The sequence below is a fragment of the Lactuca sativa genome, chromosome 6, assembly GCF_002870075.4.
Source record: "Lactuca sativa cultivar Salinas chromosome 6, Lsat_Salinas_v11, whole genome shotgun sequence".
NCBI lineage: Eukaryota > Viridiplantae > Streptophyta > Magnoliopsida > Asterales > Asteraceae > Lactuca > Lactuca sativa.
Genome location: NC_056628.2, coordinates 198,015,167 through 198,031,384, shown reverse-complemented (window position 1 = coordinate 198,031,384; position 16,218 = coordinate 198,015,167). Strand labels below are relative to the sequence as shown.

At 39.3% G+C, this 16,218-nt stretch overlaps 1 protein-coding gene across 1 annotated transcript; it reads right to left on the bottom strand.

The window, feature by feature from the left end:
• Window positions 1-4,943: 4,943 nt before the first annotated feature.
• On the bottom strand, window positions 4,944-7,699 carry LOC111901711 (QWRF motif-containing protein 2). The gene is made up of 6 exons (XM_023897597.3): window positions 6,242-7,699; window positions 6,014-6,133; window positions 5,786-5,902; window positions 5,621-5,710; window positions 5,433-5,540; window positions 4,944-5,267 (listed from the first exon to the last, which is right to left on the bottom strand). Exons 1-6 carry the CDS (start codon window positions 7,472-7,474, stop codon window positions 5,199-5,201), a joined length of 1,737 nt encoding a protein of 578 aa, XP_023753365.1. The 5' UTR covers window positions 7,475-7,699; the 3' UTR covers window positions 4,944-5,198.
• Window positions 7,700-16,218: the final 8,519 nt, after the last annotated feature.

The following is a 16,218-nucleotide window of genomic DNA, read 5'->3' as shown; positions in this document are numbered from 1 at the left end:
CCGAAATTCAAATGAAGGAACCTCTAGTTGTTCCAAAAACAGAGGATCAAATCGAAAAGGAAAAGCAACAATCAATGTAAAGATCATCGAAGTCGATGAGGAAATTGACAAAGTTGCGAGGATGTTCGTGAAGAAACATAAAGAGTGTGATATGGAGTTGGGTATGGAAAAGTTGGTTAAAATGGAGTGGAGAATATTTGACCCAAGATACCAAATGTCTATTTTGCTTTTTAGTGAAAGCTTCGATATTACAAAATTTTGCTTGTCTTTCGAATTCTGGTTTTCCATTCCCTCCACCAGGTTTGTATTTTTTTTACTTTGATTATTAAATACATTATATATTTTTCATATAACAATTGCATCACTTACATTTACAGATAAATGTTACCTTTGAGACGCTGTATACACCACACTCATGTGTTAACTAAGAAAGAAAGATTCAACCATGCTCATGCACATACCTTATTCACTAGTCCACGAGTGTTGGTCTATATGGTGCCACATACACGAACACTAGTGCATTAACCAAAACATCATAACCTCTACTGCAATATAAGGTATTGTTTAACCGATTTTCGATACCACCGTACATTAATTAAGGAGGAAAGGTTGAACCATGCTCGCGTACAACTCAAAAGTGTTATTGAGCGCACTTATAGTGTTTTGAAGACGAGATTCCTAATCCTAAAGCAAATAGCTTATTATCCTCTTCCAATACAAAAAGACATAGTGATTGTTTTGTAACACATAATTTTATAAGAATATATAGTATTTGTGACATCCCCATTTTCACGGACAGAAAAGACCGATTTTTGTTTATGCTTTATAAAAATCAGAGTACTTCTTTTCATAAAAATGTTGCGGAATTTGTTCCCAGAAAAATATGATAAATACGTTATCAAAACATTTTCGAAGAAACGTATTTTATTCATTTTAAAACGTTTGGGATGTCATTGTCAATACAGGAACATAAGCATAAACAGAACTTATATTTATTTACACTAGTGATCTACATCTCTTTAATCTCTCAGTGTAATGTCACTTCATATTGACACATGTGATATAAATAAATTGAGTGGGTCAGGTTGGGAAACCTGGTGAGTCCATAGGGTTTTCAACCCACAATAATATAATTATTATGTTTAATCATTAAATAGTTAACCCAATTACCCATCCCCATTATCTTCTTTATTCTTAAGGATCTACCCTAAGAATCAGCTATTTCTTGTTCATTCATTCCTAAGAAGTATCCTAAGGAATAGGTATGAATTCCATCGTTGTAAATGACACATCTGTCAGGCACAACTGCTAGTTTTGTCACTTAGGCGCAACTGCCAAAATTGTGACATTCTCTATGGGGCGCATCTGTCGGAATAGTCCTTTTAGGCGCATCTGCCAGGGTTATGAGGTTCTCTATTAGGCGCTTCTGTCGGTAGAGTCCTTTAGGCGCATCTGTTAGGGTTTTATTGACAGTATCGTTTTCGAGAGTCCACTCGCAATACATATCAATGGGTTTTTAGAGTACACCGGTGAACACATCGTTCACAACACCTACAGGTTGCGAGCCTGCTAGTGTTCCACTGGATTGTCTAGAATAGTCCGTGGTTATCATCCATACTCTGCTGAATGACAGGGCCATCATTTGGGAAAAAAGGCTTCTCACATCGTCCACCTCTTACCCTCACCTCGCGGTCTATTTCACCTCTCAATTCATCATTCAACTCATATTTCATCTATTACATCTACCCATGTCTTACCCCAACATTTTCGTAGATATATAATACATATATAGTTTAAATCATTTAAAACGTGTATAAAATCGTTCATCCAGCATAGACAACAAATACTCAGTTAATATGCACACATAGCACGTAATTTATATAAAATACTTCATATCTATGTGTAAGATGAAACGGGCCATGCACTCACTTGATTAGGTGGTGACTCGGTACTTGAACAACACTTCGTTATCTCAAAACAATTTTTTTTCCTTGACCAAAACCTAGTATTAATACCACTAGAATTTAGTTTTAACGTTAATCGCGACTAATTAATAGTCTAGCTATTATTACTAGAGAAAATGACAAAAATAGCCATTTACACTAATTGCATTACAAAAATAGCAAAAAAAATCGAAATTACAAAAATGGCCACCCATTTCGCAGATGAGAAGGTCCCATCTGCGAAATGGGCTTCTCATCTGCGAAAGTACAAGTACCTAAAGCACAGTTGTGCTTTAGGTACTTGTACTTTCGCAGATGAGATTTTTTTTTTTTAATATTTTTTCTGTATATATAGGGTTAATTTCGCAGATGGAATAGGTACATCTGCGAAATCCTCTGAGTCTATCTGCGAAATGGTGTATTTTTTTTTTTTTTTTTTTTTTTTTAAGTTTGACTATGAAATGAATTGGTTTGACTACGAAATCATGTTGCTATTCAATCATTTTTTGAGCAAATTGTAGAGAGAGTTCCTAAACAAATAACAACCAAAATGATATTTTTTCTACAAAAGTTTTTATATAGCAACATGATTTCGTAGTCAAACCAATTTATTTCATAGTCAAACTTAAAAAAAAATAATAAAAAAAAAATACACCATTTCGCAGATAGACTCAGAGGATTTCGTAGATGGACCTATTCCATCTGCGAAATTAACCCTATATATACAGAAAAAATATTAAAAAAAAAAAAAAAAAAATTCTCATCTGCGAAAGTACAAGTACCTAAAGCACAACTGTGCTTTAGGTACTTGTACTTTCGCAGATGAGAAGCCCATTTCGCAGATGGGACCTTCTCATCTGCGAAATGGGTGGCCATTTTTGTAATTTCGATTTTTTTTTTTGGCTATTTTTGTAATGCAATTAGTGTAAATGGCTATTTTTGTCATTTTCTCTTATTACTATTATATAAGCGTTAAATAACACTCAATATAACTCATAATAATAGTCCAAATAGTTATTTTAAGGTCCTAATAATGTTACTATAATTAAATAAAAGCTATATTAAATATAGTATAGGCGTAACTCACTTACAGCGGGTTTTTATTAAAAACCGGGCTTCGCTGGAGCAGCGTTTCGGAGCCGAAAGCTTTTTCTTCTCGGAGCCGTCGGGCGCTCCGGGGCTTTCTTCTCGTGATAGGGAGGTTCCCTAGACTTGGGAGGGGTTTAGGGAGGTTATAAAGAAGTTAGAGAGAGAAAGAAAGGTTTGAAGGTGTGAGGAAATTATGAAGAGTTCATCTCTTATTTATAGGAAGTGTATAGTAAAGTAGTCTCCAAGCTTCGTCCGTAACTTTTGCATACGAGCTCTGTTTTTGTCTGTCTTTTTACCGTTGAGTTCCTATTAATGAGATCTTCAACTTTCATTTAGACCTCGTTGGCTAATTCTCATTCTATCTCGGATTTACAAAACTGTATAGAATTCGCCGCGCTCGAAAAGTAGAGACTAAGCTTCGTCCATAACTTTCGCATACGAGCTCCGTTTTTGTCTGTCTTTTTACCGTTGAGTTCCTATTAATGATATCTTCAACTCTCATTTAGACCTCGTTGGCTAATTCTCATTCTATCTCGGATTTACAAAACTGTATCGAATTCGCCGCGCTCGAAAAGTAGGGACTAAGCTTCGTCTATAACTTTCGCATACGAGATCTGTTTTTGTCTGTATTTTTACCATTGAGTTCCTATTAATGAGATCTTCAACTCTCATTTAGACCTCGTTGGCGAATTCTCATTCTATCTCGGATTTACAAAACTGTATCGAATTCGCCGCGCTCGAAAAGTAGGGACTAAGCTTCGTCCATAACTTTCGCATACGAGCTCTATTATTGACGTTCTTTATATCCACACGTTGGTATTTACGAGTACTACAACTTTCATTTAGATCCCGTCGGCTAATTCTCACTCTATCTCAGATTTACAAAACTGTATCGAATTCGCAACGCTCGAAGAGTAGGGACTAAGCTTCGTCTATATCTTTCGCATACGAGCTCCGTTTTCGACTGTCTTTTTATCGTTTAACTCCTATTAACGATATCTTCATTTATCATTTAGATTATTTTGGCTAAAAATCGACCGATCTAAAATTCAGATTTCGGGCTGTGCACTGCTATGCTAAATCTTAGAAAAATCATAACTTCCTCATACGAAGTCAGATTTGGATGTTCTTTTTATGCACACTATCGGTTTAACATATACTACGACTTTCAGTTAGATCGCTAAGGCTAAATCTTGCTCTATCGTAAATTCACTATTTACGCCTCCCGGTATCGTGTCGGTTCCGTCGCTAAACTTCGACGAGTCATAACTTCTTCGTTATAACTCGGATTTCGACGCTCTTTATATGTACGGAAACCTTGTAACATATACTAAAACTTGGTTGAGATTATTTATTCTTAATAATCTTTTGTCGAAAAGTCATTTTCGACCCCTATTGCCTCTAAATTGACTAGCCCGGATCTACGGGCATTACAGTATTCATGATCAGTTATTTATGGACTTTAAATAAGACACTATGTTTAGTAGTGAAGTACAAGATTGAGAAAATGATGACCAAAATGCACTCGATGTTCAATAGGGTAACCAAGCCATTGAAATATATGGCTACTTTACGTGACAAAATTGTTAATCAATTATATTAAGTTTATATGCAAAAGATTATTTTTAAGTTTTTATGACATTTTTTATATAATTATACAAGTTCAGTAATCATTCATTAATCACTAAAAACATTTTCATCATTAAGACATAGACATTCATATGCCTAAACAAACATCAATTTATAATCTAGATATAGATTCATACATAACCTATGCATCATTCAAATATAAATTGTCCAGACGTTACCAAAGAGCCCCTTACCCTTCAATTGTGAGAAGGCAAAGTAGTAAAGTACATACCCATCAAAACCAAAGGAAAAATCAAATAGAGCTTCAGAAGAAAATTTCGACAAAAAGATAATATATTTGCATTAAAAATAAAAGTTTACATGTATTTTCTAACCTATACGCAAATTGTTCCCATCTAATCCTAAAGATAAAAAAAAAAAGGAACAATACACAAATGAAAGAACAAACATATGCATATATGACACTCACCTACTCTCTCGTTTATTGACTTAGCTCCATGATAAAGGGCAAAGTTGGAATTTCCAGTATTGTGTTAGTAATTTGTTTTTCGGTAAGTGGTCAAAGCGACATCACCTTCAGAGTCTTGTCATTGTACCCGGACGTACAAGTTGTAATGCATGTGCTCTCAGACTACATTCTTGCACCTATGCACAAAGAAATATCCACTTAATATAAAAAGTCTCGGTCGTTTTACGAATCTGTCCTCATTTACTTTTTTTTTTCATTCCATTTTCATATGAGTTCCTTTATTTTCTCAAATATTTTTTAAACCCTTCATAGGAAAAAAGAAAACCACTAACAAGACTTGCCTCAAAGAGTGTTGATGTTGAAAATAGATCCTTGCATTGATCAAGCAAAAAGCATTCGCTTTTTGTTGTTTGTTGAAGTTCAAATGCCAAAAAATTCACAGTCTCCACCTGTTTTAATAAAATGTTTCATGTAGAGAAAACAGAAGTTGAAAAAAGAAAGATTCATGGAGTTGGTTGTTCCACTTCACCTTAGTTACTAAAGAGCATATGGAGACTGATATTGTCTGCATCACATCAACAGCTGAGAAAATGGCGTCTTTCAAATTTTCAACATCAGCCTGTAAAATCAATGAATGTAACAATTTTTTTTTACAGTTTTACTTTTTAAGATCATTAAGATTTGAAGATCATACCTTTGCACCACATAAAACTGGAAGACAAAGAGAGCTAGACTCCAGAACCTTAATAGCCCCACCTAAGGAGATGGAGTGATCCTTTTCATTTTGATCCCATTCATCCAAATATGGCATCTCCATTTGTCAAAAACATACGATCAGAATTAAGAACACTATTTTATATTAAAAATAGGGGAAAATCAATAACAAAATGAAAGTGACAATGAAGTGAATTGGCATTCTAACTTGTTTCTTGAGGATAGAGTGCAACTTCAAGTCCTGATTCAGCTGTTGTATCTGTAATCTTTTGGATATGACAGAATGCCACATCTTTGAGATAGTCACCCATGCGTTATACAGACTTTTCTGAAAGAAATAGTAATGGTTTCAGATAAAAGTTACAGAAAGGATAACTGTATGATATCTTTATGGTGGCGAAGATCAATTGAAAACTCAAAATTCGGTGGCTGTTACCTGAGCAGTTGCTTGCTGGACAACCATGGCAGCATCTACTTTAGCATTTGCAAACCGCCATTGCAGATGTTTGTTATGAAACAGTCTTAACGCATGTGCATCAACAAGCTTGTTCTCTCCCACCTTCCCTCTCCTTCTGTCAGCAGAAAAGTTGAGAATTGAAGGTGTGTTTAGCAAATTACTTTTAGATCGTACTCCATTGCGCATTGAAAATGGATTGGGATTTGGCTTGTGCTTCGATGCAGGGAGTGGAATAGCTCCGCCGACTGGAAAAGATGGTGATGCTCGTCGGGAGAGTTTGGGACCATCATCTAAAATCTTATATCCGGAGATCAGCTTATTGCTATTGGACAACGGTGGTGAAACAGACTCTGGTTGCACTCGTCTAAGCAGATTAATAGTTTCTTGCCAAAACCTAGCCGGAACCACCACAGCACGACGCCCTCCACCTCGAACATTACACAGGGTGCTCCCGGAGGAAATACTCTCTGTATCGGAAAAGGCATGATCGGAATTATCAGAATCATATACAAGCTTATTAACAGTTTCGTCGATCTCTGGAATCTCTGTATTACGTTTCAGTTTCGTCTCGATGAATTTTCGTAAAGCCCTATCAGCACCGGCTGTTCCAGTTCCAGTTCTAGATCCACTTAATTTCGTTTCAATCGGCTGCGAAACATCGGAAGTCTTAGCCGGCGTCGCTACAGCCTTCCTCCTTTCCGGTGTACGATTTCTCAATCCATTGTGCACCGGCTTCGCCGCCTTGCTAACCGGAAGTGCAAACGATTCACCTTGAAACGAAACCAACAAACTCCTTGCAGACGTTTTCGTCACCATCTTCGCGCTCGCTGACGTCACAACTGTACGTAAATTTCCAGTATGACGCCGTTCCGCTGATTGATCTCGCTTATTACTCACCGCAGACACTGTCGTTACGGAATTCGTTCGAGAAACAATCGGCGACGGACTCCGCCTCCTAGGAGTACACACAGAATTTGGAGACGACGACGTTGTTGTAGAAGAGGAACACGACGACGATGGAGATGACATCGTTGTAACTGTATCAGGAGGTGAAGAAGAACCAGAAGACGAGTACCGTGACAGAGGAGGACCATTGTTGTCACTCTTTGAAGGCAATAGCGGCGCACGCTTCGACCTTGCCGGTGCCGGAGCCCGTGATGAGACCTTAAGATTAGGTGTTGTATCGGTAGAAGACACAGCAGCAGCAACCATTATCTCGCATTTCTCTAACCAAAATGTGCAAAACAAATCTCTAATTCCAAGACAATAGCAAATCTGGTAACTCAAATGATATATGGTAATGAATGAAATCGAAACAGATAGAACGTTATTTAGAATGCATAATGCATTGGTGGTGACAATGGGAATATGGCTGTTTTCCGGCGAGAAGACGAGAGAGAAGATTTTGTTGAAGGAATGTGTGTGTACGTGTGTGTGATCAAGATATATATAGTTGTATAATTATAATCAAGAGTGTTGGAATCTTCTGTTATATTATAGTCACCATAACATCAATGAAAATGTGTTTTAATTGCATTAATTATTATATGGTACATCGACACCATTTAACCTAGATGATAATATTTTTTGATTAAATGGAATTTTGTCGTTATACCAGTTGGTTGTGTGTTTGTTGTTGCATCACTCAATTTGTGGGTGGTTTAGTTAATAAATACAAATTACTTTAGTCAAATCATATTATCTAAAGATAATTTACTTTAGTTTAATTAAATTTGAATTATTTCTATAACAATTCTATGGTTTTCAACTTTTCATGTAGTAATATCAGTGGAAATAATTATAGAAAAAAGATGTTTGGAGGAAGATGTGACATAAAAATGGTGGTTAAGAAGTGGTAGATGATAACAACTAAAAATATAAATAAAACTGAGACTAAAATAACTTCATGTTGAAGAATGTTAGTGCATGTACCAACCAACTTTTAGCTACTTGCCATTACCAGTTCGGAAGCAGATGTTTCAATTTTTGTTTACCAGCTTGAAATAATAGCACAACTACTTATTACTATATTAAGGATAAATTTAATAACGACAATAAAATATATTATTGTAGCAATTTACTCATTTGTTTTTGTGGACAGACATGTAATTATTAATATTGACTATTTCTTTTTTGTATCATAAAATCAAGCCTTTGCAACTATAAAAAGTTTTACAAAATAGTTTAATATATATGAGCTTTTGGACTCTATTGAGAAAATCTATAACATCGTATGTGATAAAATCACATGTTTTAGATTGTAACCAAAACAATGGTTTCATTGATATTTTTTAAACCACCACCATTTGATGCAACACATAATGTGCTCCAATGTATAATGGATTAATGGATTGGTTGTATAATAATACATTTAGAACATCTTTACATACAAACAATGGACATGTTTAAACTTTAAACACATATAATTGAAATCATTAACGTGCATACACCCTAACGACAAGTCTCCATACTTTTTTTAAGAAACAACCTAAGGAAAGACTACATGTAGCACCATCATTGCCATGATCCGGTTCGGGAGGTGGATCTTGTTGGATTAGGTGTCTAAGCCCATCGGAATAGTCTTCCTACATCGTTGGGGTATAGTGGTTTCATCATCTGTTTTGGTAAGAAGGTGGTGGCCTAAGGGGAAACTTATGGGTTCTAGCACTACCGACGCAAGAAGAGGAGCAGTAGCAGAAGGATACGGGTGTAGTTAGGGATGAGCAAAAGGACCGAACCGGCCGGAACCGGACCCGACCCGGGAACCGGCTTCGGCCAAAATCAAGAACCGAACCGACTCGGCGGTTCTATCGGTTCCGGTTCTACCGGTTCCCGATTCTTGTCGTGTCTTCAAATGTTGGAATCGGTCCTTGAAAAATAGCATCATACGGTTCCGGTTTTTGTCAGTTCTACCGGTTCCGGTTATATCGGTTCCGGTTCCTACCGGTTTCCAGTTCCAAAAATCCACAAAAATAACGTCCCTGTCCCAGCCCAACCGGTTCCATCGGGTTCCGGTTCCGGTTCCGGTTCCGACCGGTTCCCCGGTCCATATGCTCATCCCTAGGTGTAGCCGCATGGGTCGTTTGACCATTGGAGGTTTCAAGAGAATTGTATTCTTCGCATGGGTCGTGCTTGATTAGAGTTCAGTGGTTCTGCGAGGATTCGCCAGTCAAAGTAAAAGTTAAGGATTCTAGTCGCCAACATGGAAACCCAAGGAGTTGGTATAATCTCGTGGAAGGTGAATTGAAGTATCGAACTCGATCCGATTCCAAGAGTACTCTTCAAGATTTCAGAGGATAGGCGATCTCAGGGTTTAACATGTTAGTGATCACTAGCATTTGTAAGCACATGTTGTCATCTGTGGATTATTAGAAAGCAAGAAGGATTGGGAATCCTTCAATTCTCACGTGCCGTGAAGACTTAGTTGAATCTAAGTAGGGGAGAATCGATCAGGTATTCAGGAGCAGAAATCGCTATGAAACTAGGATGAGTTTCGCATCCCCGTCAGGGGGAAGGGCGGTCGAGTGGCCGTCTAGGTTGAGGATTGGGTGAGTTGGGAGTTTGGAAAACGTTCCAACATTTGGTTTACGCTTTTCCTTGGCATCGGATAGCAGGTTTCGGGAACCAAGTTAAAGCTCCAAGTAGTACTTGAGTTCAATTGAGTGTTAGGACGAGTGTGTGTTCGACCTAGTATGGAAAGTGATGTAAGACTGTAGGGTAGCCGTAGCATTCACTAGCGACCAGTTAGTGTGGGAAGTGTTGTAAGTCTGCGGGTGTAGCCGTAGCATTCACAAGGTTGGCAGATAGCGTTAAAGTGTTATAAGACTGCGGGGGTAGCCGTGGCATTCACTAGCAATCAGATAGTATGGAAAGTGTTGTAAGACTGCGGGTGTAGCCATAACATTCACTAGTGGTCAAGTAGTATGGAAAGTGTTGTAAGTCTATGGGTATAGTCGTAGCATTCACAGGGTTGGTAGATAGTGTCGGAGTGTTGTAAGACTGCGGGTGTAGCCGTACCATTCACAATGTTGGTAGATAGCATGAGTGTGTTGTTAGATCGTTGAAGGAACAATAGTAACCACCAGTTCGGGTGCAGTAGTGATGACGTGGCAAGTCCACGGATTGGGTTACGAAATTACATAGATGGATTAGATATGACTGATCCCGTGGAAGACCGTGGGATCGCCACAGCAGGTCGTTTGTGATAAAGTGATGTCCTTAGTCATGTAGCAATCACCCTTAGCCTTGGATTGGGTGACATCAGGACTCGACATATGGAGCTGATCAGCTAGATCAGAAGGTCGTTAGAGCCACAGTGGCAAGATAGCTAGTAGCAGCTATAGATAGGTGGGGATTTCATTCGGAAATCGTGAGGGGCGACTGTATGGGAGCCTTTAGCTCAGTAACCACCAGGTAGGAACCCGGTATTTCAGATGATTGGCAAGCGAATTGAGACCAGGGAGGTCTCGGTTCATTTGGAACACAGACAAGAGGCAACATAGTGTTCAGGCAGAAGTAGAGATGTGAGGATTCTGATGTGTGGAGTAGTTTGTTGATTGAAGGTGCTAAGTCACTTACAGTTGGATTAAATAGTCTCAGGGTAATTGATTTGACCCTGTTGCGCAGCTCTCGTATGAGTCTAACCGTTGCAGGGATGTATCTTCTACTCGAAGGATTATCTGAGCCTTCTGGCGAGTATAAGTGTTCTGCAGTGGTATGTGGTCAGCGACTTTGCTCCGTTCGAGATAGTAATGTGATCAGGGTTTGGAAAGCAAGTGGGATTGATTTTATTTGAGATAGTGATGATTCAGTCTTCACTAGGTTTGAATAATTATTCTAAAGATTCATTGAATGATCAGAGTTGGAAGGGTTATGACTGGGTTGCCATCAATGCGAGCCCGATAAGGAGTTGTTTAGCATAGGCGAGCTGTCGGGAAGTCAAATTATTGTAGATTTCAGGTCTCGAAAAGTGGAAGCGGTTTCGTGGAAGCATGAGGTTTGTTTCTTCAGGATGGAATTTCGGTTTGAATTTTGATTATCTCGGTAAGGTTGTCTTATGCGCAGGATCATCGATTATGTTCCTCATATCAGTAGTTTAGGATATGGGTTTTAGTAAGGAATGATTTCGAGGAAGAAATCTAATTTAAGTGGGGGAGAGTTGTAACACCCTGTTCCAAATCGCTTTCCTAATTCGGGACTGTGGCCTAAAGATAGGTTACCATAAGGCTTAGGGCCTTTGGAAAAGAGATATCTAGACCTTTTTAGGTACAAATGATGTATTGGAGGTAATCTAGGAGTTTGGGTTGTGCATTGGAGCCAAGGGGCATATCGGTAAAGTGGCAATTCGAGCTCTTTATGAATTTTGGATTTTCGTTCGGATGGTTTTGAGGTGAGGATGAGTTGATAGATGTGTAGATCTTCTCGCCACATTTTCGTGGATATAAAGAATGTCAAAAATAGAGTTGAAACGGAGAAGTTATGGCCGTTTGAAGTTGGAGTAGTTCGGGTGAGTGATCATTGACTTGTTGACCAAGTTCATTTAAGGCTCACGACGTGAGCATGAAGGGCTCACGACGTGAGAAGCGTCTGATACACTAAAACCCTAATTTTCGGGTATTTAAAGGTATGAGATGATTAAGGTTGCTCCTCCTCAGCCTCTTTCACTCCCAAGACCTCTGGAAACCCTAATCTCAGTCCCTATTGAAGTCCTTCGTCATTTTTGTGTTATAGTGGTTGATTTCTTTGAAGAAGAAGAAGAAGCTCTTGGGAAGTTCCTTTTCGCAAGATAAGCTCCTCCTAGTGGCACTCCTGAGCTCATAAGCTTTTGTAAGTCTCAAAGATCCCACATTTTTCCTTCAATCTTGCTAGATCTAGGTTATGGTTACCTTCTTTGCATGGGATCTGGAAGTATCATGCATGGGGTCCATAAAGTTAGCAACTTTATGGGCCATTGAGTCATTTGTTATGCTAGAACCCTTAGATCTGGATTTTGGTGCAAGTTATGGGCTTCAAGTTTGAATCTTGATGTTTATACCCATCTTTGACCTAAATAGTATTTAAGTTATGTATTGGACATATGTGACTAAAAAGCTTCGATTTTTATGGTCCTTGGGGTTAAGGAAGACCCTCTAGACTGTCCCATGTTAAGTCTTAATGGATTAAGAGCTTAATGCTCATTTTTTTGTCAGATCTGGACTCACGATGTGAGGAATGAAGCCTCACGACATGAGTATGTATTCGAGGAAGTTCCTGGACTGAAACCACGGCCTCACGACGTGAGTGTGAAGGGCTTACGATGTGAGCAGCCCCTGTGCAAGTTTTTTGTAAAGCCCCGTTTATTTATTAAATCAATAAATAAAATAATGAGCGAATAGTAGCCCTAAAATCGATAATTATATAGCAAGGTGTTGATCTCGAGGAGCTAATCGTTATAATTTTAGAAGTTGGGGGTTAAAATGGTAAGTTTCAAATTTATTTTGTAAGAATTTATGGAATCAGGGGTTAAAGAGTAACTATTAGACTTATTTTGAGAAGAATTCGTTATAGAGGGACCATTGGTAAAAGTTATGGACTTGACTTGAAAGGAATTCCAAAGTCAGGGTGGGAAAGGTAAAATATGGACTTAATTGGAAATAAAAGAGAAAGGGAGGGGCTAATAGTGTCATTATGGAAAATTAGTTAAAGGATCGGGTATATAACCCATCCCCTCTTCTGGAACCCTAGAAACGCATTGCAGCCGCCAACCCTCTACCACCTTATACCTCCCTCATCTCCAGCGGCCGTTCCCTCGTCCGTCGATATTGCTAACCACCGATCGAGTGACTCCGGCAACAAGCGTGAAGGACGAGACTGTGGCTGTTGTTGCTATTTCCCGAATGCTACTCTTTTTCTCCTTCTCTTTCTTCCGATACGATCCCCGTTGGGCTGCATCGCCATCACTAAACACCACCTGTGGCTTCGTCGCTATTGCTGCTGCAATCGTGGCTCGAGTCGCTGCTCTAGCAATCACAAAATGTCCGTCGTGAGCACCGCTGTTGCCGCCATTTGGCACGTTTTTTTGCTCTGGTCACCATTTGCCATCTCGAAATGTCGTTGTGTTCGTGTGTGTGGCCTTTCGGTCGAGTAGGGTTGTGAAGAACCACCATGGCAGCCGGCCATGGTGGCTACTACCGTCCACATGTCGATTAATTGTGGCTGCCATCTCAGATTCGCTATTGCCACCGCCGAGAGCCACCAGGTGGGTGGCTGGTGTGTGAACCACTCTTCAAAATGTGCGTGTGTGTGTGTTTTTTGTGTGTGTGCGTCGTGAGTGGCTTGTTTGGCCGGAATATCAAGAACAACCACCGCCACCACCGTGAGGTGGTGGCTGCCGCCTTGAAACACCATGTGTCGTAGTGATTTTGTGTGTTTATTTCGATTATTAGCCTTGTAAAATGTAATATGAAATTTGAATAATAAAAGGAATTGAAAACCACCACCTTAGGGTGGTGGCTGCCGCCACCGGCCGCCGTGTCGGGTGGCGGTGTGCTTGACTTGTGGATTGACTCGATTGGGGATGCTTAAAACCCTAATGGGCCTTGTTAGCCTAATGGGCCAAATGAAGCCAAATGGGCTTAGTGAAAACCCTAATGAGCCTAATGGACTCTAATTGACCCAATAAAACCCTGATGGGCTTGATGACATTTTGGTGGGCTTGATAGGCCCAATAAAGCCCTAAATAACCTAAAAGGCCAACAAATTGATAAATGGGCTAATATTTGGATTGGAAAACCCTAATGCCAATGAAACCCTAACTTTAAGAATTAATCGGGTCACACACAAGAATTATTTAATAACTTGAGGTATTAAATAATAAACTTTGGCAAAGATTAATCTAAGCGATAATGGACTTAATGGATTAAGTCCTTAATGGGTTAAGTAGGAAACTTAACCCTAATCATCATTTTATGCGAAACCCTAATTTCACTTGGGTTTATTGTTGGGACTTTCTTTTGGGCCTTGAGGGTTGGGTAATTAATGGGCCATCCAAAGTCAAGCCAATGAATTAGAATAATTTGATGGGCCTGGGGTAAGGCCCATGTAAGGGGCTTGCGCCCAATTTGGAAAATTAGGCCATAGATGGGCCATAGTTTGGGCCTTAATGATTATATGATGTTGGGCCTTAGAATGAGACTATGTATAGGCCTAGGCCCAATTTGGAAAATTGGGCCATGTGTTGGGCTTTGATTCCTAATTGACTTTGGGCCTTGGGCTTGAATAAGCCAAGTGAGGGGTAATGTAGTAATTACCCAAAGAATGTACGTATGGTTATGTATTGGGACCCAATTATTAATTGGGTGTTATTTTGGTGTTGACAGTTCGGGAATCTGTCAGCCAGCAGCTAGGGTCGAGTCTGCGGGACTTCAGCAAGTGTGGGATTGTGTCTTCGGGACTTCAGCAGTGTGAGGTGAGTTACCTTCCAGTAGCGGTGGGTCTAAGGCCACAATGCCGGCCCACCAGTAGGAGACGTATGATAGATGATTGTCTTTGTGATATCATCTAGGTTTGCTACTACCTTATATGTTATATGCTAGCATGATATGTTATATGTGATAGTAGTAGAGTTCGGTTGTTAGGACCGGAGGGTAGTCAGACACCCCAGATACGTCTGACAGTATGTTATGTTATGTTTATATGCTAGCATGATCTGTTATATGAGTTAGAGGTAGTAGGAGGGGAGCAGTCCCCGAGTTCAGTTGTTAGGACCGAAGGGTAGTTCAGGCACCCCAGATATGTCTGATAATCTGTTACGTTATGATATCTGATAGTAGTAGTAGTAGTAGTAGGGGGTGAAATAGTCCCCGAGGTTCGATCGTTAGGACCGAAGGGTAGTCAGCACCCCAGAATGGCTTAACATGGGTAGGTCGGCACCCCAGAATGGCCGTACCGAGTAGGTCGGGCACCCCAGAAATGTCTGGCAGTATGTATGTTATGTGATTATGTGGTATGTGGTATGATGGGGGAACTCACTAAGCTTCGGGCTTACGGTTTTTAGTTTTGGTTTCAGGTACTTCGTGTTTAAAGGAAAGGAGCCGGCTTGATCACAACGCATCACACTACGGTTTTCCGCACACGAGATCTTTGGGATTACACTCTGATATTGTTTTATGATAACACGTTTGATCATTTCTACTTTGGTTTTGACATGACATGATATTACAGATGTTTTATTACATTGTTGGTTTTATAATGGCGTATTTAAAAATGAAATTTTTGGCCTGTGTTTTTGGGATGTTACATTTTTGACTCTTTGATTGTAAGCTAGCTTGGTATTGGACTTGTCTTTTGGATTGGGCTCATAATGGGATAAGGATTTTAGAGTAATGGACTTCTGGTTGGGCTTGCCTTGCTAGGCTTGACCTAATGCGCCTTGAATGATGAATTGGGCCTTAGTGGTCCCAATGTAGTTAGGCCTTGATTGGGCCCAATAGGCTTAGACCTTTGAGCCATCGGAAAAATCATTGTGTAACATCCCACAAATACAGTCTGGAAATTTCGTTAAATTTAATAATAAAAACCATAGTCAATAAACCTCATATAAAAATCGTAAACAATGTATATGTCACACCCCAAAACCGAGAACGGCGGAAACGTTCTGGGGCGGAGGACGTCATGTAAAGTATCACAACACAGTATAATAGCAAACAAGCAAACAACATCATCCATTGCATTAAATATATAATTTTAATACAAGTGTGTTTTCAACAGTTATAGACACCAAAAATGTAAATCAAAATAATAAGATGAGTCTTGAAAGCGCTCCATCTTCTCAAAAGCTGGACTCGGTACCTATCTACTGATGACCTAAGAATACAAGTTATTTTGAAAGAGTTTATCAGCATTAAAGCTGGTGAGTTCATAAGTATTTAGTGTCGGTGTTTGTATCAAAATGTTTGAACGAGGTTTAAAGTACGAGT